At 43.2% G+C, this 20383-nt stretch overlaps 1 protein-coding gene across 1 annotated transcript; it reads left to right on the top strand.

Moving 5' to 3' along the window:
• The first annotated feature begins 6903 nt into the window (after window positions 1–6903).
• c1qtnf1 (C1q and TNF related 1) lies at window positions 6904–20181 on the top strand. The gene is made up of 4 exons (XM_069663846.1): window positions 6904–7098; window positions 14310–14449; window positions 14657–14781; window positions 17152–20181. Exons 2-4 carry the CDS (start codon window positions 14310–14312, stop codon window positions 17700–17702), a joined length of 816 nt encoding a protein of 271 aa, XP_069519947.1. The 5' UTR covers window positions 6904–7098; the 3' UTR covers window positions 17703–20181.
• Window positions 20182–20383: the final 202 nt, after the last annotated feature.

Raw genomic sequence — 20383 nt, 5'->3', positions numbered from 1 at the left:
AGCCCTACATTAGAGGATGTTTACCTCGTTTATGTTATCAGTTTATATTAATTTGCTTTAACTGCTCACTTTGAAATATAGTCATTCAATGTTTAAATTGTTGTGTTGACTTTTGTTTCATTGTGAATTACACTCTGACAGTGACAGGAGTCACAGGACATCAGGACACTCTCTGTCCGCACACAATCATATGCAGTTCTGTAACGCAATGTAAACACTCCTACTGTGTATCTCCGTATGTCCCTATTGTAAATGCATTGATTGTCGCGGTTTATAAAGCTTATAAAAGCTGCAGATCATTCGGTAACGATCGATCGTTTTGATCGCTACGTCATTAATAAAGTCCCTCGCGCACACGCGGCTCACGTGCTGTGAGAACTGAATTGCGAGAGAAAATATTTAACTTTTGTGACTTAATTTAACAGACTGCTGATGAAGGCAGTCAACACAGCAGACTGAGACAGAAAGAGGGGGCGGGGCCAGAAGCTGTGCAGAGAGCAGAGGTGCAGGAGTGTTGGGGGGACTGAAGCAAAGCAAAGTGATCAGATTAAATTAGATTGTGAATTAAAACGTGAATTAAGGTGAAGAAGAGAGTACAGTTAAAATGTGGAAGGAAGAAATAAGCATCTAGAAAGAGGGTAATCAAGACTGAGTAAGTCTACATGTGATGTGCTTCTCACAGAAATCATTGATATATGCGATGATTGCCATGTTATGCAATCAGCATATTTTTTTGCGTTTGACGTTTTTCTGTAGAATATTCTGGACAGTATTTGTTATTGTTTTTGAATGTTGCAGTAATAATAAACATACATTTGCATAAGGGAAGCATATTTGTCCATTCCCATGTTGATAAGAGGATTAAAAACTTAAAAAAATATATCTCTAAAGTAAATATACAACAGGTAAAAAATGTGTGATTAATTTGCGATTAATCACGAGTTAACTATGGACAACCATGCGATTAATCGCGATTAAATATTTTAATCAATTGACAGCCATAATCTGCATATTAAAATCTGCCTCATATTAATATGAAAATATCATATTTTTCCCTTTTTCTCATCAAAACAAAACATATTTCCAAAACTCACATCAGAAAAAAAAGATGCTCAATCAAGTTTACTGCATGGAGCGCGCACTTGTTCACATGTCAAACACAACAGCCTAAAAAAGAAAACAACCCACTATTCATGAGGAAGTGTGAGAAATGTCAGCTTTGGTTTTGTCCATCAGTCAGAAATGTATACAATTTGTCCCAGGTTTAAAAATAAAGGTATTCCTCATTTAATATATGACTACCTTTGAACTTTGTACTCTGATACCATTAGAAATGATTCTTAGAAACATTTTATTGTTAAGAGACAGAGATGAACCTGTTAGCGAGCAAGTAAATATATTATACAGCACCTTTCAGCATGACAAACAAAGAAAAAGATATTACTTTCAGAAACTCTGACTTTCTGTCAACCTCAGAATCACAACAAGGCAGTTAAATGTTTGTCTGATGATCATTTCCTCCTCTTCATCATCTTCATTCAATCATTAAAATAAACCCTGTTAGTTTAGTGGATGTGTTCTGTCACTGACTGCTGTGACTGATGTCATTGCTCCTCTCCTCCAGGAGGAGGCGCTGTAGGACAAACAAACAAACAAACACAACTGCTTTATGCAGGTTTTCATGGAAACAAGAAGCTAAGTGAGCAGTGCTGAAGCTGTTGTAACATGTAGACACGTTGATGTTGAGCGTGTGTGTTTGTTTGCCAGTATGCAGAGTGTAAAAAGACCGGGTCCCGCTGTATTACTCAGGCTGCACTACAGCGTCTATTCACAGACGCGAGCCCACTACTGAGCGGCACGGGGGCTTTGACCTGCTCCGTTTCCGACCTGGGCCGGTGCACCCCTCCTTGGACGACCTGGTGGTCCCAGGCTCCCCCAGGAGCACCATATCGATACCGAACTTAGTGCGGACACCCGATCGACATAGTCCGCTGCAGCTCAGAGATCCTGAGCTCAAGCGATCCTCCAGCCTCAGCCTCCCGGTAGCTTGGATTACAGGCGCGCGCCACCGCACCCGGCGAGAGACCCCCTCATTCATAGAGGGTTTGGGGTTTTGAAGACGTAAGGTCTAAAGGGAGAAACGACCGACGGAAGTTTATATGAAAACTCTAAATATATCAAGAGATATCAAAAAAGTCAGAGTATCAGAGAGTGAAAAACGTTTTTTTATTTACTTGCTTTGTTTACTTAACTTTATTCTATGATTTTGCCTGATTTTAATGAGTATTATTATTATTAGTAGTAGTAGTAGTAGTAGTAGTAGTAGTAGTTCTTTAAATAAAGTTAATAAAACTACAAAACCCTCATGCAGCTGGATTGTTGAAGGCCAAAGAGGCTCCTTACTTTCCTGATTCTCCTTCACTGATAAAAACAAAACAATAAACAACTCACTTCAGTGAAGATAATTACAGTAGAAAGCCTTACATTTGTATTTTTTTATACATAATATTTAATGAAGGTTATTATATAACTAATTGCAGACAAAATGTACAAGTTCTAACACACATAAGGCTATATATTCAGCTTGTGTAAACTATTCCCAACATCATCTGTGAACTCAAAATGCTGTTCTGAAAACTATGATTACCCACAGCAATAAGAGTTATGATCATCATGATGTGACAGAGCACATTGCATCATACTCTGAAAACCACACCACAGGAGAGGGAAAAGATCAGCGCCACAAAATGCTGAAACACTATTAAAATGTTAGCTTAAACTGCGGGATATCACCATGTCAGAGGGTTCATTTTACCTCTTTATGTCTACCAGAGATGAGAAGTTAACTCTAAAAAAGTTAACTCCATTGTTGTGCTGGTGTTGATGGCTTCATTTCTTATGTCGGTATCCACTTTTGTCTTCTTAAAAGATCAGTTTTTGTGTTTGAATGCTAAATTTTACCCTGTAAGTGCATCGAGCACTCAGCAGCTTTTAGGCTTTTTTCTGTTGTTTGTTAAAAGACCAAAGCTTTGAGGAGGCTCCTTCATACAATAATAATAAGTCACTGCAGAGCGATGGATTGTTTTCCCCTCTGGTGTGGGTGGGACTGTATTGCTCTTTGTCTCTAAAGAATTCACAAACAAAATGTCTTAATCAGAAACTGACGCGACAATTCCCAAGTGATGACAACATATTAAATTATCCGCAGTAAACCGCAGGAATTTCTGAGGATTTGTAAAAGAACTGTAAATTCACGGAGCCTACAAGTGGCATAGCCTACGTGACAGTTTGAGCTAAAAGGGTCAAAGTGCAGGTGCATTTCAATGTGACACATACTTCAACGTGACACCAAGAGGGGCAGTGAAAGTTCATCTGAAGAGCAGCATCAGTTAGCACTCAGTGGATTCAGAGATTCATACTGCCAAAAGAGAGCTTGTGTGATGAGTGGAGTGACAGTGACCTGAGAGGGGTGCTGGTTTAGCGGATTGAGCAGGCGCCCTTATTTATTGAGGCCATAGTCTCAGATGCAGCAGCCGTCTCGACTCCCGCCCTTGTCCCTTGTCTCTAGCTTTCCTGTCAATAAAGATGACGATAATCTTTAATAAAAAAAAACAGCTGCAAACTGTCTTCGGAAAATGTTTCATAAACAATTTTAAACTGTAACGTCTTTCATTTCAAGCATGCAGCTGCATGGCTGCAAGCTCGCCCTACCCAGATGTTTGTATTACAACTGATGTTCAAACTAAATAAGGTGACTTAAAGGCTTTACGTGTGCTACAAGGTAAATAAGGTTGTGTCCCACCTTTTTATTGTTTTTCATTCCACAACAGGGGTGGACAGTTACGTGAACTAAGTGGTGCCGTACCTGTACCTCGCGTGTCTCCATGGTTGAACGTAGAGCAAATGTCCCTCAGATCAGGCAGGTCATTTAGTGGTGGTAACGATGGCTACGGCAGAGAAGGATGACGATTCTCCACCTGAGCACTCATGGCCGTATCTCTGGCTCATGTTTGAGGTTGTTGAAATGAAGGATGATTCGTATCATTTTAAATGTTCGCTCTGTTCACCGCGCACAAACTTCATCATGGGCTCAAAAATTCGCCGTCCTATTATTGTTCCTGTTGTTTTGGAGCTGCAAAACTGGAAATCTGTAGCATGTGAGTTTAACAAGGTAAAAACCTAGTATGTGGCTGACCGCATCAGGTCAATGTGCGCTTTTGTGGGCTGTGTGTTACAAGGACTGTCCTAATGAGGCCGATGACAACGTGTTTGAAAGCAGGTGTGTGCTGCGGACGTAGGTGAAGTCAGCGGACGAGCAGCCCCGCCTACTCCCTGAACAAAGTATCCAGAGCCGTATAGACCAATGACTGTGTATATAGATGAAAGACGCGTCTCCATCTGCTCCCATTGTACTTAAGTGATGCCAAAAAGGCCCCATGATAGGCGCTGCCATCTTGCGATGATGACGTCATTTGGAGCCAGAGTCTGCTCAGTAGAGATCGGCGGGTGGACTGGCCGTAGGCCTCTTCTGCTAACAAGTGGTTTAACAGCAGAACTGCTTCTCTGTGTTGGTCTGAGGTTAACGTTCACAGGTATGGAAACTTCAATGACTGTAGTGATTGTTTTAGTTACGTCTCCCCTCACTGTTCGTCCTCCACTCTGCTAATCTGGAACTGATCGGCTGCAGGAGCCGTATTGGTCAACAGAGCTGTCAATCATCTTTTTTACAGCATCAAATAACTAATTAAAAATAAACTTGTCAGAAAAATGAACACTTGGACGTAAATCAGCATGATAACAACTAACTATAATGACAGAAACCATGTTTCAGAAAAAACTTATTTGACGTGTATTTAGATTTTACAGTTTGACTCGGCAGGCTTTATGACCTATACAGCAGGCAGTCAGCAGGGGGCACTCAAAATGTTTTGGCTTCACTTTTAGGGAGCCGTCATGTCGTCCATCTTTTTATACAGTCTATGGGAGAGACAGAGGCTGTATTTGAATATACTACATACTACATACTACATGCTATATGCTGCATACTGCATTCGGCGGTAGTCTGTAGTATGGAGGAGCTTTTCAAATTAATTTTGCAGTATGCTACGCCAGGCGGAAGTAAACAATAACTGTCGCTTCTTTAGCTATTGCGCCCCCTTCTGCTGGAATGCTGCTGCTGTCCGTCATTTCATCTGCCGCTGTGACGTTCCAGCGCTTTGCATTGTGGGATACAGTAGGCGAAGTAGACTGGTCAGATGCATACTGGAGATTTTCTCCGAATCAGAATGACATTCGGGTTTCTATGGCATACTGCACATTTTGCTTTTGTTTGCATACTACAGACTACATTTTGGCCAAATCAGTACGTACTGCTAGTATAGTACGGCATTTCGAACACAGCAAGAGACTTGCGTCAGTGGAGGTCTGATACGCTCCATGGCCCGGTGGTCAGCCAAAAATGTAAATAATGTTTTCTAAATAAACAACGTAGCAGAATGTGCACCCATGTATTGTTGACTGCACTCGTGCTTAGCAAATAATACTTTGACTGAGCAGCTTTCACTCGTATTGGAGTAATGTTGGACCAGGAGTATTTATACTTTGACTCAAGTAATGAAGCTGTGTACTTTGTCCACCACTGTTCCACTGTCTGTAGCAACAGAGACAATACAGTAACTTTAGCTATAAATGTTCTGAGGTCACTTCAGGTCACTTCATCCATCCCTGGACAGTAGAGGGCAGACATATGTTCACATTATCCTGTTTGGAAAATGGAAAATGCAAGCTCTGTTTCAGAGACAGGACGCGTGGTAAAGCATAAAAAACATCCACGTGTAGTTTATCAGAGTTATCATGCCGCGCGGGGTGGAGACAGCCGTTAGGAGAGGAGCAGATGTGACGCAGACCTGTGTGTGTTTTGGAGCTCATACCTGAATCAATAACGTTGCGATCCGTCCGTATTTCTGCGCACAGTTAAAGTTTAAACTTCGTCTCCACAGGCTGTCATATGCCCATATGCTGTGTAGTTCATATATTCCACTGATAAACACAGAGCTTTAGAGGGGCATCAGGCTTCATGATCAAAGTTTGATGGGATGCGAAGCCAGGGTTGCCAGGTCTGCGTTTTTTCCAGCTGAATTGGGCGACTTTTGAAGCGTCTTTAGAGGCGCGAGGCCCTGTGCGGTTGCACACTTCACACAGCCCATGCGACGGTTCTGACTCCGCGTATGTTTGGAATGTCACAGACATCTGTTGGGTTTCGCGACCTGGTATCGGTCCGTGGACCGGGGGTTGGGAACCCCTGCTCTAAAGCAAGTAGAGACACATTCTTAGGCTGTCCTTAGATCTGTCCACTTGTTATCGGATCACCCAGGTCACATGTTAATACCAGGTGTAAACAGGGCCTGTTAGCATCCTTTCTTGTTCTTTACAGTCTGTTGAGTGTTGAGGCCTGTTAGTGGTTGGTCCAGCCAAAACACTTCATGGAGGTCTTATTGTTATTATTACTGTTGTGAAGGCCAACTTTAGACTTTAGGGATTCAAGGACAGCAATGATAAGGACGTGGGAGAGAAATGTAAACTCAATGACCAAACAATCTGAGGGCAAAACTTTGTTCAGAGCAGCTGTTTAATGTTGAGTCAGAGAGAGAGAGAGACAAAGCATCTGCTCTAAGCCCTCCTTCCTCTCTTCTCTGCTCTGTTTTTCCCACACCCACCTCTCATGTGTTTCTTCTCTTCTGTGTTTCTGTTATTTTCCCCGCTGGGTTGGACTTTTGCTCGGAGCTCCTCCTCCTCAGAACCATTAAGCTTTGCTTTCCTCTCTCTCTCTCTCTCAGTTCGACACTTTTTCTCCTTATCTCCTCCTCCTTCTCCTCTTCTCCGCTCCCTCCCTCCACACTTGTTTGGAGGAGCAGGACTTTCTGGCAGACGCTGTGTGTGTTCTGTGTAAGAGGAGAAAAAGAATGACCTGAGAGGGAGAGACGAGGACAACAACCTCAGAGAGGAAGCCAGGACTGCAGCAGAGTGGGACAGAAACTGAGGAGAAATAAACAGACATTTTCACTGCCAGAGACGAGGAGCTGGACGATAACTGCAAAAGTAAGACTCTTGTACTTTTTTTTTTTATAGAGAAACAGCTGTTATTTATTGATGCAATACTGTGAATGATGCAGGATTCATATGTTGGCATCAGGTGCTTTTTGCAGTTGTTATTTTGACCGACACACACATTAAAGGCTGCACTTGCAAAGAAATTCCACTTACTATCATACATGTCCAAACACACACACACACACACACACACTAGCAACTGTAGGACAAACAGTTCCCAGATATCAGACCTTGAATGCCCTGCACTTCCTCTCTGAGGGATGATAGCTTCAAGAGGCAAAAACACAAAAGTCAATCACTGCTCGTCTCTGTTCTGCATCAGTTTTTATCAGGAGCAAGTAAAACTGTCAACTCCTCCTTGCACATTAGCACTTTCTTTAAACTGCTAACATTTATAGACTCATTCATTCCAGGCTGTGCAACACGCTCTGTGGTCTTAGCAAACACTGTTATAAGTCACAGCAGATGATAATGAATGCTTTTGCTTTGTGGGATTACCTGACAGCTTTGGCTCAGCACCAACCTGTCCCTGAGGGATCCCCACTCATTTTTATGTCAACAACCCACCACAGTGGAAACCTCCAGGGCTGTGAAATAAAGGCAGATATGAAGCTGCAGTTCCTCATAAGACCGCTGGAGACTGGCCCCATCTCGTCGTGATGTTAAGAACTTTACATCAGAACTCAACGTTTTTTCAGCCTGGTGCAAAATATGTGTTTCATCTTTTTAGCAAATGTGCAGGGCAGGACATTTTAAGAAACTCACCTTTTTCGCATAATAAGGGTTGTGGCTGCTTTGAGTGACAGGTGAGAGCTGCTGTCTGATTACAAGACATCCCCTCAGCTAATTCCAATATTTGCCTTGATTAAAAAGATTAACAACATGACAGCTCCCTCAAAGTGAAGCCAAACCCTCTCTATCGCCCCCTGCTGACTGGCTGCAGTATAGCTCATAAAGCCCGCCTCCTCCATGTTAACAGATGGGACATGAGTCAAACTATGAAATCAAAATACACGTCAAACACATTTTTCTCAAACATGGTTTCTGTCATTATAGTTAGTTCTTATCATGCTGATTTAAGTCCAAGTGTTCGTTTTTCTCACAAATTTACTTTTAATTAAATGATTTGATGCTGTAAAAAGGGGGTGTGACCTCCTGATTGACAGCTCAACAAATACGGCTCCTGCAGCGTTTTGTTCCCGAGCAGCAGAGAAGAGGAGGAACGGCGAGAGGAGACGTAACACTAAGGGCACATTCACAACTAAAGTCCGTTTGTTTGGTCCAAATCAAAGATCAATTGTTACATGTTGCATTTCGCCTCCAGTTTAGTTTGTATTCACACAGCAGCTTTTACCAGCGGACCAAAAGTTTTGAGTCTCGCGGAAACTGCTCTCTGATTGGTCAGAATTTCCACTTGGGAAAACTCCCGGAAGGAAACAAAGCGAGAGAGCACACTCCTCAATCACACTCAACATGATTGCGGACTTTAATGTTTTGTTGTCTGAGTTTTTTTTACTTTTAACCGACATTGTTCCACAGTTCCACTCTCCTATAGTTTTTCACTGAACAGTCTGAACACCACCGTGTTCTCGTGTGTTTCCACAAGCATTTGTGAAATTGTCTGGTCAGCCAATATATCTATTTCCTCGTCGCTCCCCCACAAACCGGACCGTGGTTTGTTTGGAAACAGACTGAGACAGTCTTTTCTAGCGGACCATGGTCTGGTTGTTTGGTCCGCATTCCAGCGTTCACACCACCTAACCGCACCGAGGGGACAAAGGCTCCAGGGTTCGGTTCAATCGGAGTAAACAAGGCTGGTGTGAACCCGCCCTAACACTTCAGTCATTGAACTTTACATAACCGTGAATATCTGCTTCAAACACAAGACGCTGTGAAATACGTCGATGTGTGAGATCGTATCAAGTAAAGTTTGGTTTTGGTTAGCCGAAGTGGCTACGGCTGCTTCACCTTCATCTCTGGCAGCATCTGTCACAGGGGGTATTTTGGCTTCAATTTTGTACAGTGAGAGCAAACGGTGACACGTCGTCCATCTTTATATACAGTCATTGGGTGAGACAGGATGCCATGACTGCTTTTACTCTCAAGGCAGTGCTTTATAGATTCACGTGTGTATTATACAACATATTGACACTGTAGAGCATGTCACTTTTTTCTCCCCTCTGGAAGGAAGAATGCATGAACCACAGCAAGTTGCAGTCTTATTAAAGGCTTGGTTTTGGTCACACTGCTTTGAAAAGTTCCCCAGCAGCTGTTCTCCGGATGGTTCTCAGCCTTCTGTTCAGAAGAAGTTCAGCTGGTGATTCCTCAGACTCTGGAGTGTAACGGCGCACAGGAGGGATCTCCTCTGGTCTCAGCAGCTTTCTTCAGGAGCTGTTTTACAATCTGCATTCCCTCCTCTGCCATCCTGTTGAACTGAGGGAACGTTTAGGAAAACTATGGACCATTGTTATTCACCACTGTCCAAGGAATCCCAGGCGTAGCAAAAACAAATGTTATGGGTGTGACCGCTTGTTATCTCAGGCGGAAGTAAGTCTGGAGGGAATCATGGTTTTGATCCTGTGTGTGGGCGTGTGTGTGTCTGTCTGCAGTTCTATTGGAGCACTCAGATTTATATATTTTATATGCACATTTATGCCTGATTTAGGCTTAATTCACCACCTTTGAAATTCCACTTTTATTGACTGTTTCGAATAGTGCAAACAGCCATGTCTTGATTAAATCCAAGAGGTCAGGTGGTGTGGAAAATGTGTTTTAAATTACATTTGTTTGAGGTACCCATGCAGGAAGATACAAGCCCGTAAATCTGGACTTATGCAAGATTCTCAGGACATGCACGCACAAATATAATATAAATTACGTAAGCTGAGATGCACGCAAGCATGTGGAGGCCTGCAGTGATAGATAAGGCATGACTCCAAACCTGCACACACACACCCAACCATACACACACCTGAGAGATGAACACACGTTGTCATCCTGCCCCCATTCAGACTAGAAATATGTAGCGTTTGAGGAGGAACAGGGAACAGATGGATGTGATATGAAGGAGTGACTTCAGCTCTCTCACTGTGATAGGTTTTAAGCTTTGCTGTGCAGTTGACGCCTCAATAAGGAGAACCTGCTGAACTACCCAACATTGGCTCATATGCAGCATTTGATATATTATGTAAAATTACCGTTACATAACAGGGACAGGCACGAGGACAGCATGTTATAATGTCGCTTCAGAGGTGGTGTGTCTTAAAGGTTTGTGCATTTAATCCTGGAACTGCAGGAGGGAAACTTTTCTTGGGTCCTCTGCTGTGTGTAAGTGTTAGTGCAGAGGTACGCCATGTCATTGTCTTGCAATAGATGTAAAAGGGTTTGATATTGACACGGATGGTGGTTAACATCCATTTTCCACCCGACGCAGTGTCTTGTGCCCACGTTAGCGTCTGCTTTGAAGACGCAGAAAGCGACAGCCAGAAACCTGGTGTAAAGTCCAAAGTCAATGGCGCAGTCTGTGTTTGCTACTTAAAGGGTGCCTTATAGGCATACATCGGCAAGTTCACGACACTAGTCTCTGCTTGTCACTCACAGGGGGACGAACAGCAGCGCGGACTTTGAGACGACAAGCTTTTGTTTCCCTCGTCTGGAGATTAGAATAATTAATGTTACACTGCAGTGCCTCGTGCGTAAACGTACACAGCGCCTCTCTTCATTTTCGTTTCTGTTGGGCCCTGGGATCGCTCCATCGCTGATGACGTTTTAATCAATGAATCAATCTTCGACATACAGTATATTGTTCAGTGACCTGTTTTTTTCTGCGTGTACAGGGGCACAGTGGAAGAAAAGAAGTTATCTATGCCGCACCGAGCCCGGTTTATATTGAGAAGAAAGGCTCAAATCCACAACATAAATTGGGGTAGACGGTAGCTCAAGTCGGTTCAAGTCCTGCTACGGACCAAGCATGGAATTGGGGCTGGTAGCTGGAGAGGTGCCAGTTCCAGTGTCCTTGTCTATGTGTGTAATTTGGGTCTTTGTGTGTGTGTAGCATGTTTCTAATAACAGGGTGAAAAAAACGTTTCTCTTAAAGGGAATGACAGCTGACACTCTGATTGGTTTGATTCATGTTATGCCGAAAACACACCTAAGAATAACCCAACCTCTTTGTAACTTGCGCCTCACTTTGCACCCAGGTGTGCGCCGTGTAACTAGCAAAAGTGGGTCGGACACGCCCTTAGCACCGTCCGCCATGTAAATAGCGCCCATTACATCAATGCTGATTGTAAAGCACGATTAATGGGCATTTGAACATGAGGGTCTGTGAGGGCTGACTCTCTTTTGGAGCAGGTCTCAAGTGGCAGTCTGAGGACCTGCAGTGGCTCGCTCATGTTTGCTTTATTTTTCAACCCTGGAGGTCGGTGCTTGGTAAAAAGAGCAAATCCTTATTGTGCTGAAATTGATGGAGTAATATGTTAATCTTAGAATCAACACTGCAAGATTGCTTTGGTGCACAGTTCTTAACAGAGTCAAACAGACAACAGAAACAACAAAAGCACTGGTTACAGGTTGCACTTGGGTTTTTGTGGTTTGACACAGAACGAATCCCTTTTTCTTGTTATCGTATTTGGTCATATTTTCCTCCAGACACAATGACCTGCTGCTTCTGATCTGCACTTTAAAAATAGTTTCTGATTGGACATTTAGATTCCTCGAAGGAGGTGATGAACGAGTGGAGACCTGCTGCACGGGTGACAGAATACATTCCAGATCTGTGAGCTGCCCCGGTGAAATGACTCAATCAAGCTCAAATTGCTGTTTGATCGTGATTACGTGTTGTGGTAGAGCTGCTAGTGAGGAATGCTCCAGTAGACCCCAGAGGCTTTGTTTACCTGTTCTCTGATAGCACCTGTTCACATACTAGAAAAACAGACGGAACCACTGATTGCTCTGAAACAGGATAAGCAGTATAGATGATGAATGGACTTGGTCACAATTAGCTGTGCTAGACAAAATGAAATCAGTTGAAACATATGTAAATAATTTGCAGTTAACGACTGCTTTATAAGTGACACACAGACGGGATCAGACAGTTAAGATCCTTGTGATGCTGAAACGCCTGTATTACAGGTACTTTACTTCTGTGTGACGGTCTGAGGTAAAAGATCTTACCCAGCACACGTCTGGGTACGTCCCAACAAATATGTCTGAGGTAGCAGGTTGAAATATTTGATAGAGCACTTTTTTTAAGGAATAAGAGATACCAAACTTAAACCATAAAAAATCTGTGATATTGTTTGGCAGAATAAAAGTCATTAAAATTTGTCATTTGTCTGCTAATTGTCATTTTAATTGTGATTATCCCTGTGTAACAAAAACATTGAAATGAGATTGTTTTGATGAAAATTTTAAGGGAAAGTTAGGGTAGACAGAGTCGGTAACTTTATAGTGCTACACATGCTGCCTGGACATGAACGTGCTTTTCCTCTATGAAAACTCTCCTGCAGTGTCTTTCATCAGACACAGGATGGTGCTGGAGACTTGGATGTGTGGGCATCTTGTTTTTGCTCCGTCTCCATTTAACTCTCTGATGGTGATGTTTTCAAATGTTTGCTCCTCTCAAGTGTTGCCAGATGTACGATAAATCTCGTATTTGTATGATATTTTTGCATCTTTTTATACAGTCTATGTCACTAACACAGCAGGCAGATCACTTACAGTTTATATTATCTTCTGCGGCTCCACGCACTATGAATAAACCGATCGCCTCCGCTGCCTGGCTTCGTTGGCACACCAGCCCGATCTCCGAGTCAGGAAACAGTTCAGCAAAACATTATCTTCAGCGCATTGCCGAGCTTCATTCGTCGCTGTGACTTCCTTTCTCATGTGTGGGAGCTCAACCCAAGGTCCAGCACGCTACTGCATAAAAAGGGGGAGCAATTTAGCTAAGCTGAGCCCCAGCTGCTCTCCTCCTGAGCTATCCCCACACCTCTCCCTCCTGCAGCTGCATGCCAGCCATGCCCAACTCCACATGTGTCTTGCTTCATTTTCTCACTGGTTTTATGTGGAAGTGTGTGACTTGGTTGTTCTGTCACACAGGTTTCTAAGCAGTGATCCATCCACCCATCCCTAGTTTCCTCCTCTAAGGTCCAACACATTGTATTTATCAAGTTGTTGAGCGTTGAACTAGAAATGAACAGCGTTGAACTACTGGTGTTTAACATTAGTTTGTGGGCTACAGACAGGTTGGTCATGAGGGGTAAGATGGTGCACTGGCTTACAGATCATATTTAAAATGTTCATAAAAGCAGCCATGGCTGGTTGAACATTGGGCAGGCATGCTGTCTTCAAAGCTCAGTGTTTGATTCTTACCTGTAAGTTACAGATGTATATGTGTGCATGTGTTACTTTGAGTCTTCAGAGGTTCAAAGCCTTGTTGTTTCATGGTGGAAACTTTAATCCTCAGTTAATCTGATGTGTTCACTCCTCTGCTTCTAATCTCCTCTTTAGACACGGGGACATGCAGTCTGTCATCATTCGTACATGACTGAACCACATGAGATCGAACTCTTTGAAGTATCATGTTATCAGAGAAGCACACAGACAGAGGAAGAAAACTACTCCAATATTTAACAGTGTCACAATAGAATATAAACATATACAAGCATTCATGTTTCCTACCAAAGTGAAAGTAGAGTTTTTTGTATTAACTCTCGTGGACAAATGAGACTTTAGAGTAAACAAACATTGCAGACGACAGGCAGGAAGAGTTGGCGATGAAAAAAGAACAAACTGTGGATGAAGTGGTGGAGATGGCATGAACATGGGCTGTACATGTTACTCTATGCTTCACGTTTGCTTTTGTCGCAATGGCTGCAGTCGTTGTGCTTCCTCCCTCAGTCAGCTTGCTTCCCCATTAGCTATTGTATTATACAAATAATATCGCTCTTAACATCCCTCACACCACAGGAACATCTGGAGAGATCATCTTTAGAACAAATCTGGACTTTGCTCACGATTGTCCGAAGGGGGAAATCAGGCCGAAAATCGGGGTAGATTAATGAATGCTAGTCTACATAATCCACAATACGCTCCTTAGTTCTGCAGACAATCGTGAGAAGTTTACTTACATTTCTGACATTAACCAAAATCAAACAACAAAACGCAAGTATCCTCCCTCTCTATGTGTATTTTAGATGACCCCAGCCTGTGTGTGGGCCCTGCTGCTCCTCTGGGCCCGGCCGCTTGACTTCTACCGGGCCCCCTACGAGGAGAGAAAAGATCCAGATCCCAGTTGGGACCAAGTGCACCCGAGGGACTACCACCAAGATGACAGGTACCCTTTAAATCCACCCCCTGGTGTGCTCATAAAGTACAAAGAGTATAAGAGTACAAAACAGGCACAACTGAAATATATCACAGTTTATATAAATAATATAATAGACCTAGCACATCAGATGTTTTATATATATAAATAAAGAACTTTACTAAAGTCTACGTTTGACCTGTTGAATGCCTCGGTTCAGTTGTACTGTATGTGAAGGCGCAGGGAGGTGAGGGAGTGCCGACGCTGCTGTGACCCAGGAGAGGAGCCTGCCAGTCAGCACTCAGGCCAGCACTACCCACAGTACCACGTCGTACCACAGATCAACATCACTCTGCTCAAAGGTAAGAACAAGCTCAATACGCATTTGGTGGTTTATTTAATACACGTTATACTGATACTGAGTTTAGGCTGCTGTTGGTTCCAACAGGTGTTTGCTTTTTTCGAATAAGTCAAGATAAGTAAGACGTGTTTGTTGCCTGAAGTATGTCCTATGTAAATATATCCTCCAAAAATAAATTCCTAAACAGACAGTGTCAAACTCCTTCTGTGTGTGTTCTCAGCTCTCTGTTTACATGGACGGGACGGCTCCACAATCCTTTTTCATGAGAGTTCATGTCCGCTTATACGAGAGTAACGCAGGGCTCGACATAAGCACTGGCCCGGTGGCTCGACGGTATGTTTTTCACCCCCGGGCCAGTAGATTAACTATTTAACTGGCCCGGTGTGCCAGTAGGATCCACAAGCCCACAATGTAAACAATACAGTAGCCCTCCCGAGATTCACAGTTCTGATGAACGGGACTTATTACTTTCTACGGTAATCTCCATCCGATGTCAGCATCACTGCAGGTACTTTGGCTGCTGCTGTCAACAACACGTTACACGCTACTCGCGACAGATCAGCTGTCGTTCTAGTACACTCTAATTGACGTTAGCAAGCTACCGCAGACTAGAATAAACACACACGTTTTAGTTTTCATAAACACGCGAGGGAGATTTACTTCCCCCAACACTGATGAGCCACGAAACACCCATAGCAGTGTTTCCCACACATAGAACAACAGGAAAAGTCCGATATCACATAGTGCAGCTTTTAAAGAGAGCACAGAGTAAACTGACCGCTGTGCATGCAGAGTCTGTGTGTCAGTCACCTGTCTGTAAACTGTAAACATGCACGCAGCAGATCACAGATGCGCCTGCAGGATGATCGAGGCAGATGGGCAGTTACGTGAGGCGGCAATGGGTGTGTGTATTCCCGTTATCAGCTGCAGCTCGTCCTGGTGCACATTAGCGCTGCGGCTACATAAACAGACCGTTCACAGAGCGGACTAATGCGAACTGTTTACCTTTAACGGCTACAGGAAGTAGGAGACGGTAAGATTTTGTTTCAAAGAGTTACTCTCACGGGCTGATCACGCTGATTAAACTTACATTTGAACAGCGTCAGTAATGGTAGGTAACATACTCAATCAATCTATTACTACTTATTCATGCGGGTGTCAGAGTTGCTGAACCAAGAGTGGTAAAAGAAGCCTCTTTATACCCATATGATTATTTTGGTCTACTTTTATGAGTTTATTATAGTTCCACAACTGAACACAATATTCATTAATAAGAACCCTTACAGAGAAACAAAATTTGACGTTAAAATAATACCGAAATAACAAATTATTTCAGGGCCAGTGATTTTAATGGCAGGGCCAGTGAATTTGTAAAGTCACTGGCCCGGAGTGCCAGTGGAAAATTGTGCTCATTGTCGACCCCTGTAACGTTAGGGACGATAGCTAACTCGCTGTTTATGTTACGCTTGCTTGCTAAGTGTTCTGTAGCGTTATCATATCACCGTCATTCTGTGTAATCAACCATGCTAGCGGGGGGTTGTAGCAACATGCATAGTATGTAAAGTGTGCTAACGTTAGCCCGCAGCAGTACAATACTAGCTGCAGTCTACTGCAGCTCGAGCTGTGACATGCATTCTTCCAAGATGAGCCTGTACAGGCCTACCAACCAATTTCCATTGTTATAATTATGTTCAATTGCTGCTACATAGTAGAACATAACACTTAGAAATGTCTCCAAAACAGTACCGCAGAATAGGCCAGGCAGAAAAAGTAGCAGGGGCTGCTGTATGGTGTTTTGGTTTCATGCTGGTGCTCAAGTGTGACATCTACTGGACATTAAAGTCGCATAGTAAGCCTTTAAGGTCGCTAAAAACGCTGCATTGGTTTTCAATAGAAAAGAGGCGCTGCCAGTGCAAAGAACTTCTGCCCAACACAGGCCCTAAGTTAGTACTGTTTGTTGTCTTCTGCCCCATAGAGCCATAGTGACTTAGTTAGAGATGGCCTTTTGTCCTGTCATAGTTTTCGATCTGCAAAGCGAACAAAATTTCTTGGATGCTTCCGCAATCTCCTCCTCACACGAGTCGAGTGAACTGATGCATCAGGTCAGTTTTGAGTGGGACAGACACAGGCAAGCTTTGTGTTCACAGAAGGTCTGCATAAACAGTAAATGTTAAACTCTGATTAGATCCGTATGGTGTGGGGTTGTCTGCCTCATGTTGTGATAAATTATATATATATAACTTTAAGAAAAGAAAGTTGTTTTTTTTAAAAGATCAACGTGTCAGTGTATAAGTGATGCACATACGAGAGCATGCTTCTGGTAGTTTAACCCCCATTAATCATTTAATATGACTCTTTCTGCTCCTCCCAGGTGAGAAGGGGGATAGTGGAGAACGAGGACCTTATGGTAAATCAGGCAGAGGAGGTCAGATGGGTCCTCCAGGTCCCGGCGGTTTAAAGGGCAGTAAAGGCAGCATGGGCCTCCCAGGTGAACCCTGCAAGTCTTACTTTGCTGCCTTCTCTGTCGCTCGCAAGAAGGGTCTGCAATCCAACGACTACTACCAGACGTTGGTGTTTGACACAGAGCTCGTCAACCTCTACGGCCACTTCAACATGTTTACCGGTAAGTTCTACTGCTACGTGCCCGGCATCTACTACTTCAGCCTGAACGTGCATACGTGGAACCAGAAGGAGACCTACCTCCATGTGATGCAAAATGAGCGGGAGGTGGTGATCCTCTACGCCCAGCCCAGTGACCGCTCCATCATGCAGAGTCAGAGTCTGATGCTGGAGCTGGAGACCAATGACCAGGTGTGGGTGAGACTCTTTAAAGGGGAGAGGGAGAACGCCATCTTCAGTGATGAATTTGACTCTTACATCACCTTTAATGGACATCTGATAAAGCCCAAAAGCGAGCTGTAGGATGGAGACAGGTCACGTATGAGATGGTACATAAAGAGGTTTTACATATGGATCTGAATTGTCCAAAACTCAGCTAATGTATTATAAATGTGTAATGAAACATTGTGTTGTGTAAACAATGGTTTAGTAAGAAACACAACCACATAAAATGCGACAAATCAAGTCAGAGAATGCAACCTTTGCAACAAGTAAGAGACTTAAGGGGATAGTTCAGGTTTTTTAAAGTGGGATTGTATGAGGTGCTACTTATCATTAGTAAGTGTGCTATGCACAGTAACATGGCCCCTGTTAGGAGAAGAAAATGATTGCTGTTTTAGAGGCACGTCGTCGTTTCCATAATATTGTATTTTCTGTTATTGTCTCTTCTACAAACTGCTGACTTGAACAGCTGACAAAATAATAAAATACAGCGTACACTTAAACTGAAATGTTTGTTTATATGTCGGACTCTTTTAGGTGGTTAAATGTGGTACTCATGACCCCGTCTGCAGCGGTGCGTAGCTTAGCTTCCGTGTAGCATCGGACTGCTCGTCCATCGGTCCAGGGCCCGTGCTGACTGTTATCTACCGTACGTAGTACACTTACTCTTAACGATTGCTCACTATAAGTACCTCAATCAGCCCCACTTCAAAAAATCTGGACTATCCCTGTAAAGAGAGACACCAATCCACAACCAATTGTGGATTAGATCTTCTCTCTTGACCCCTCATGTACCTGTGTGTTCTTCTGAAGGGTCAGTTGACAGTCAGATGCTCTGCAGAGAGAGAGAGAGATGTTCATTGGTTTTGTGTCCCTCCTGAAAATGATTATTACATCCTGTCCTGTTTAAAGAAGCCTACTTGTATCATAGTTTTTTTTAGCTTAAAGGTATAATCAGTAGGATTTTTTCCTGCGTTTTGCCAGCTAGCTTTGCGCTAGCATGCTTACTGCTGGTTACCTTTGCGCTAGCATGCTAACTGCTGGTTAGCTTGTCCTACCCGGTTTGAGGCACCTACCTGTTCAACAGAAAGAAGGCCAACTCTGCGTCGCTCTTTCACCATGTTCGCTGCTCTGAATGGGGCCCAGTTGCTAATTTGAACCACTCCCACACTCAGCTATACGCTGTGATTGGCTCAGGGAACCGCAACAGAGCCTTCCTTCAGGAAGTTCAGACATGTTCTCGTAACAAACGGCCTCTTTTTAGGTCATAAAAAAGAAAACAGAATATGGATCCCCTCTCACTGACCTCTCAGGGCTTCCGTAGATGGTTTTCATTTGAAAGAAAGAAACTTGGAAAGTTTGTCCTCCTAACGGTAAGAATATAAAAAGGTTTTGAAAACCATCGTCTTATTTTTATTGCATTTATTCAAAGATGTCTACAACAACCACAATGCAACTCTACTTAATCCTCAGGTTTATACTAGTGATTGCTGCTAATCTCAACCACTGTACTGTCGTATTCTGCGCCCCCGGATTTTCTTCTATTTTAAACTTGTAGTTTTGTAAAAGACGCTTCAAGCTTATGTTAATGCTTTAAATGTTTTAAAAAGATTTTTCTTATATGAACGTGCAAATAAGCAAACATATCCAGGAATGCATGGTACGGTCAGTATTGTAACCCTGCTGCTTCCTGTTGGAGATATAATGTTACTCCCACAGACTTTATATGAACAATGGACTTTGCTACTGTCATGTCACCTGTTGGATTGTGGATTCATGTCTTGAAGCCTCCAGTTTGGCATTTTGGCCGTCAGCATCTTGATTTTCTGGAGCCAGAAGTGATGTCAGGACAGAATGGTAGATGCAATAAGTAAGAGACTGCCTGACAAGTCGCAGTGGTAGCAACCTTTCCATGTGCTGCACAAAGACTGTAATAATAAAAATAATGCACTTAGTCTCAGTGACATCACCCATAGGTTTCTGAAGAAGCGTTTTGAAGCCTGAATTGTGCCTGCGGTCACCATATTGGAAATGCCAGTGCCGGCTAATCCTGAGACAGGCAAAGTGGCGGAGCTGAGCTAACGAGCTGAAGCCTATGGCTGAGGACTGTGGGCTGGCTGCATGAATCAGCTACGGCTATGAAGCTAGGCTATATGCTCCTCAGTGTAGCTCGCGGTTATTAGCCATTGACTCTATAAATAATGAATGAGCTAGTTTGACTTTGCCAGGAGGAGATTCTGTTTGTGACGGTGACTGACTGCAGGTGTTTAGTTATCAGACTAAAGAAGAAGCGAGTAAGAGAGCGGCGGGTGAGTGACACGTAACGGGAAACTTAAATAAACAATGTAATTACTCCTAGGAAAAGCGGAAAACTCCTGACTCCTTTTTACTGGCTGGCTGGCTCTGCAAAATAAACGCTGTCATCTCTTGGTTCATTCCATCCCCCGGAGGAGCGCCCGTTCATCTGTTTGTGCTGAGTCTCAGTTTCACTGTAAACAGGAAGTTACACAGAGGCTGCACTCTGGCTTTCAGCGGGATGACGCCCAAACAGAAACAGATTTTCTTGTGATTGACTTTAATTAACGGCTCTTCAGTTTGCTGAAATAACAACAACATCATGATTAGTAACAAGTCAACATGAAGCTTTGTCAGGTCTGTCCTCAAGAGGAGAAGAAAACTACTTTAAAATGACAAGTTTGTTGAACGGAGGGCGGAGCCATCATTTATGATGCATTCAAGGAATTCCAGGCATTCTAAGCGCT

The sequence above is a fragment of the Semicossyphus pulcher genome, unplaced genomic scaffold (genome assembly GCF_022749685.1).
Source record: "Semicossyphus pulcher isolate SPU_LCO1_2020_fin unplaced genomic scaffold, fSemPul1.0.p SCAF_16, whole genome shotgun sequence".
Classification (NCBI taxonomy): Eukaryota; Metazoa; Chordata; class Actinopteri; order Labriformes; family Labridae; genus Semicossyphus; species Semicossyphus pulcher.
Note: the sequence above shows the minus strand (reverse complement) of the source record. Positions and strands in the feature narration are given on the sequence as shown.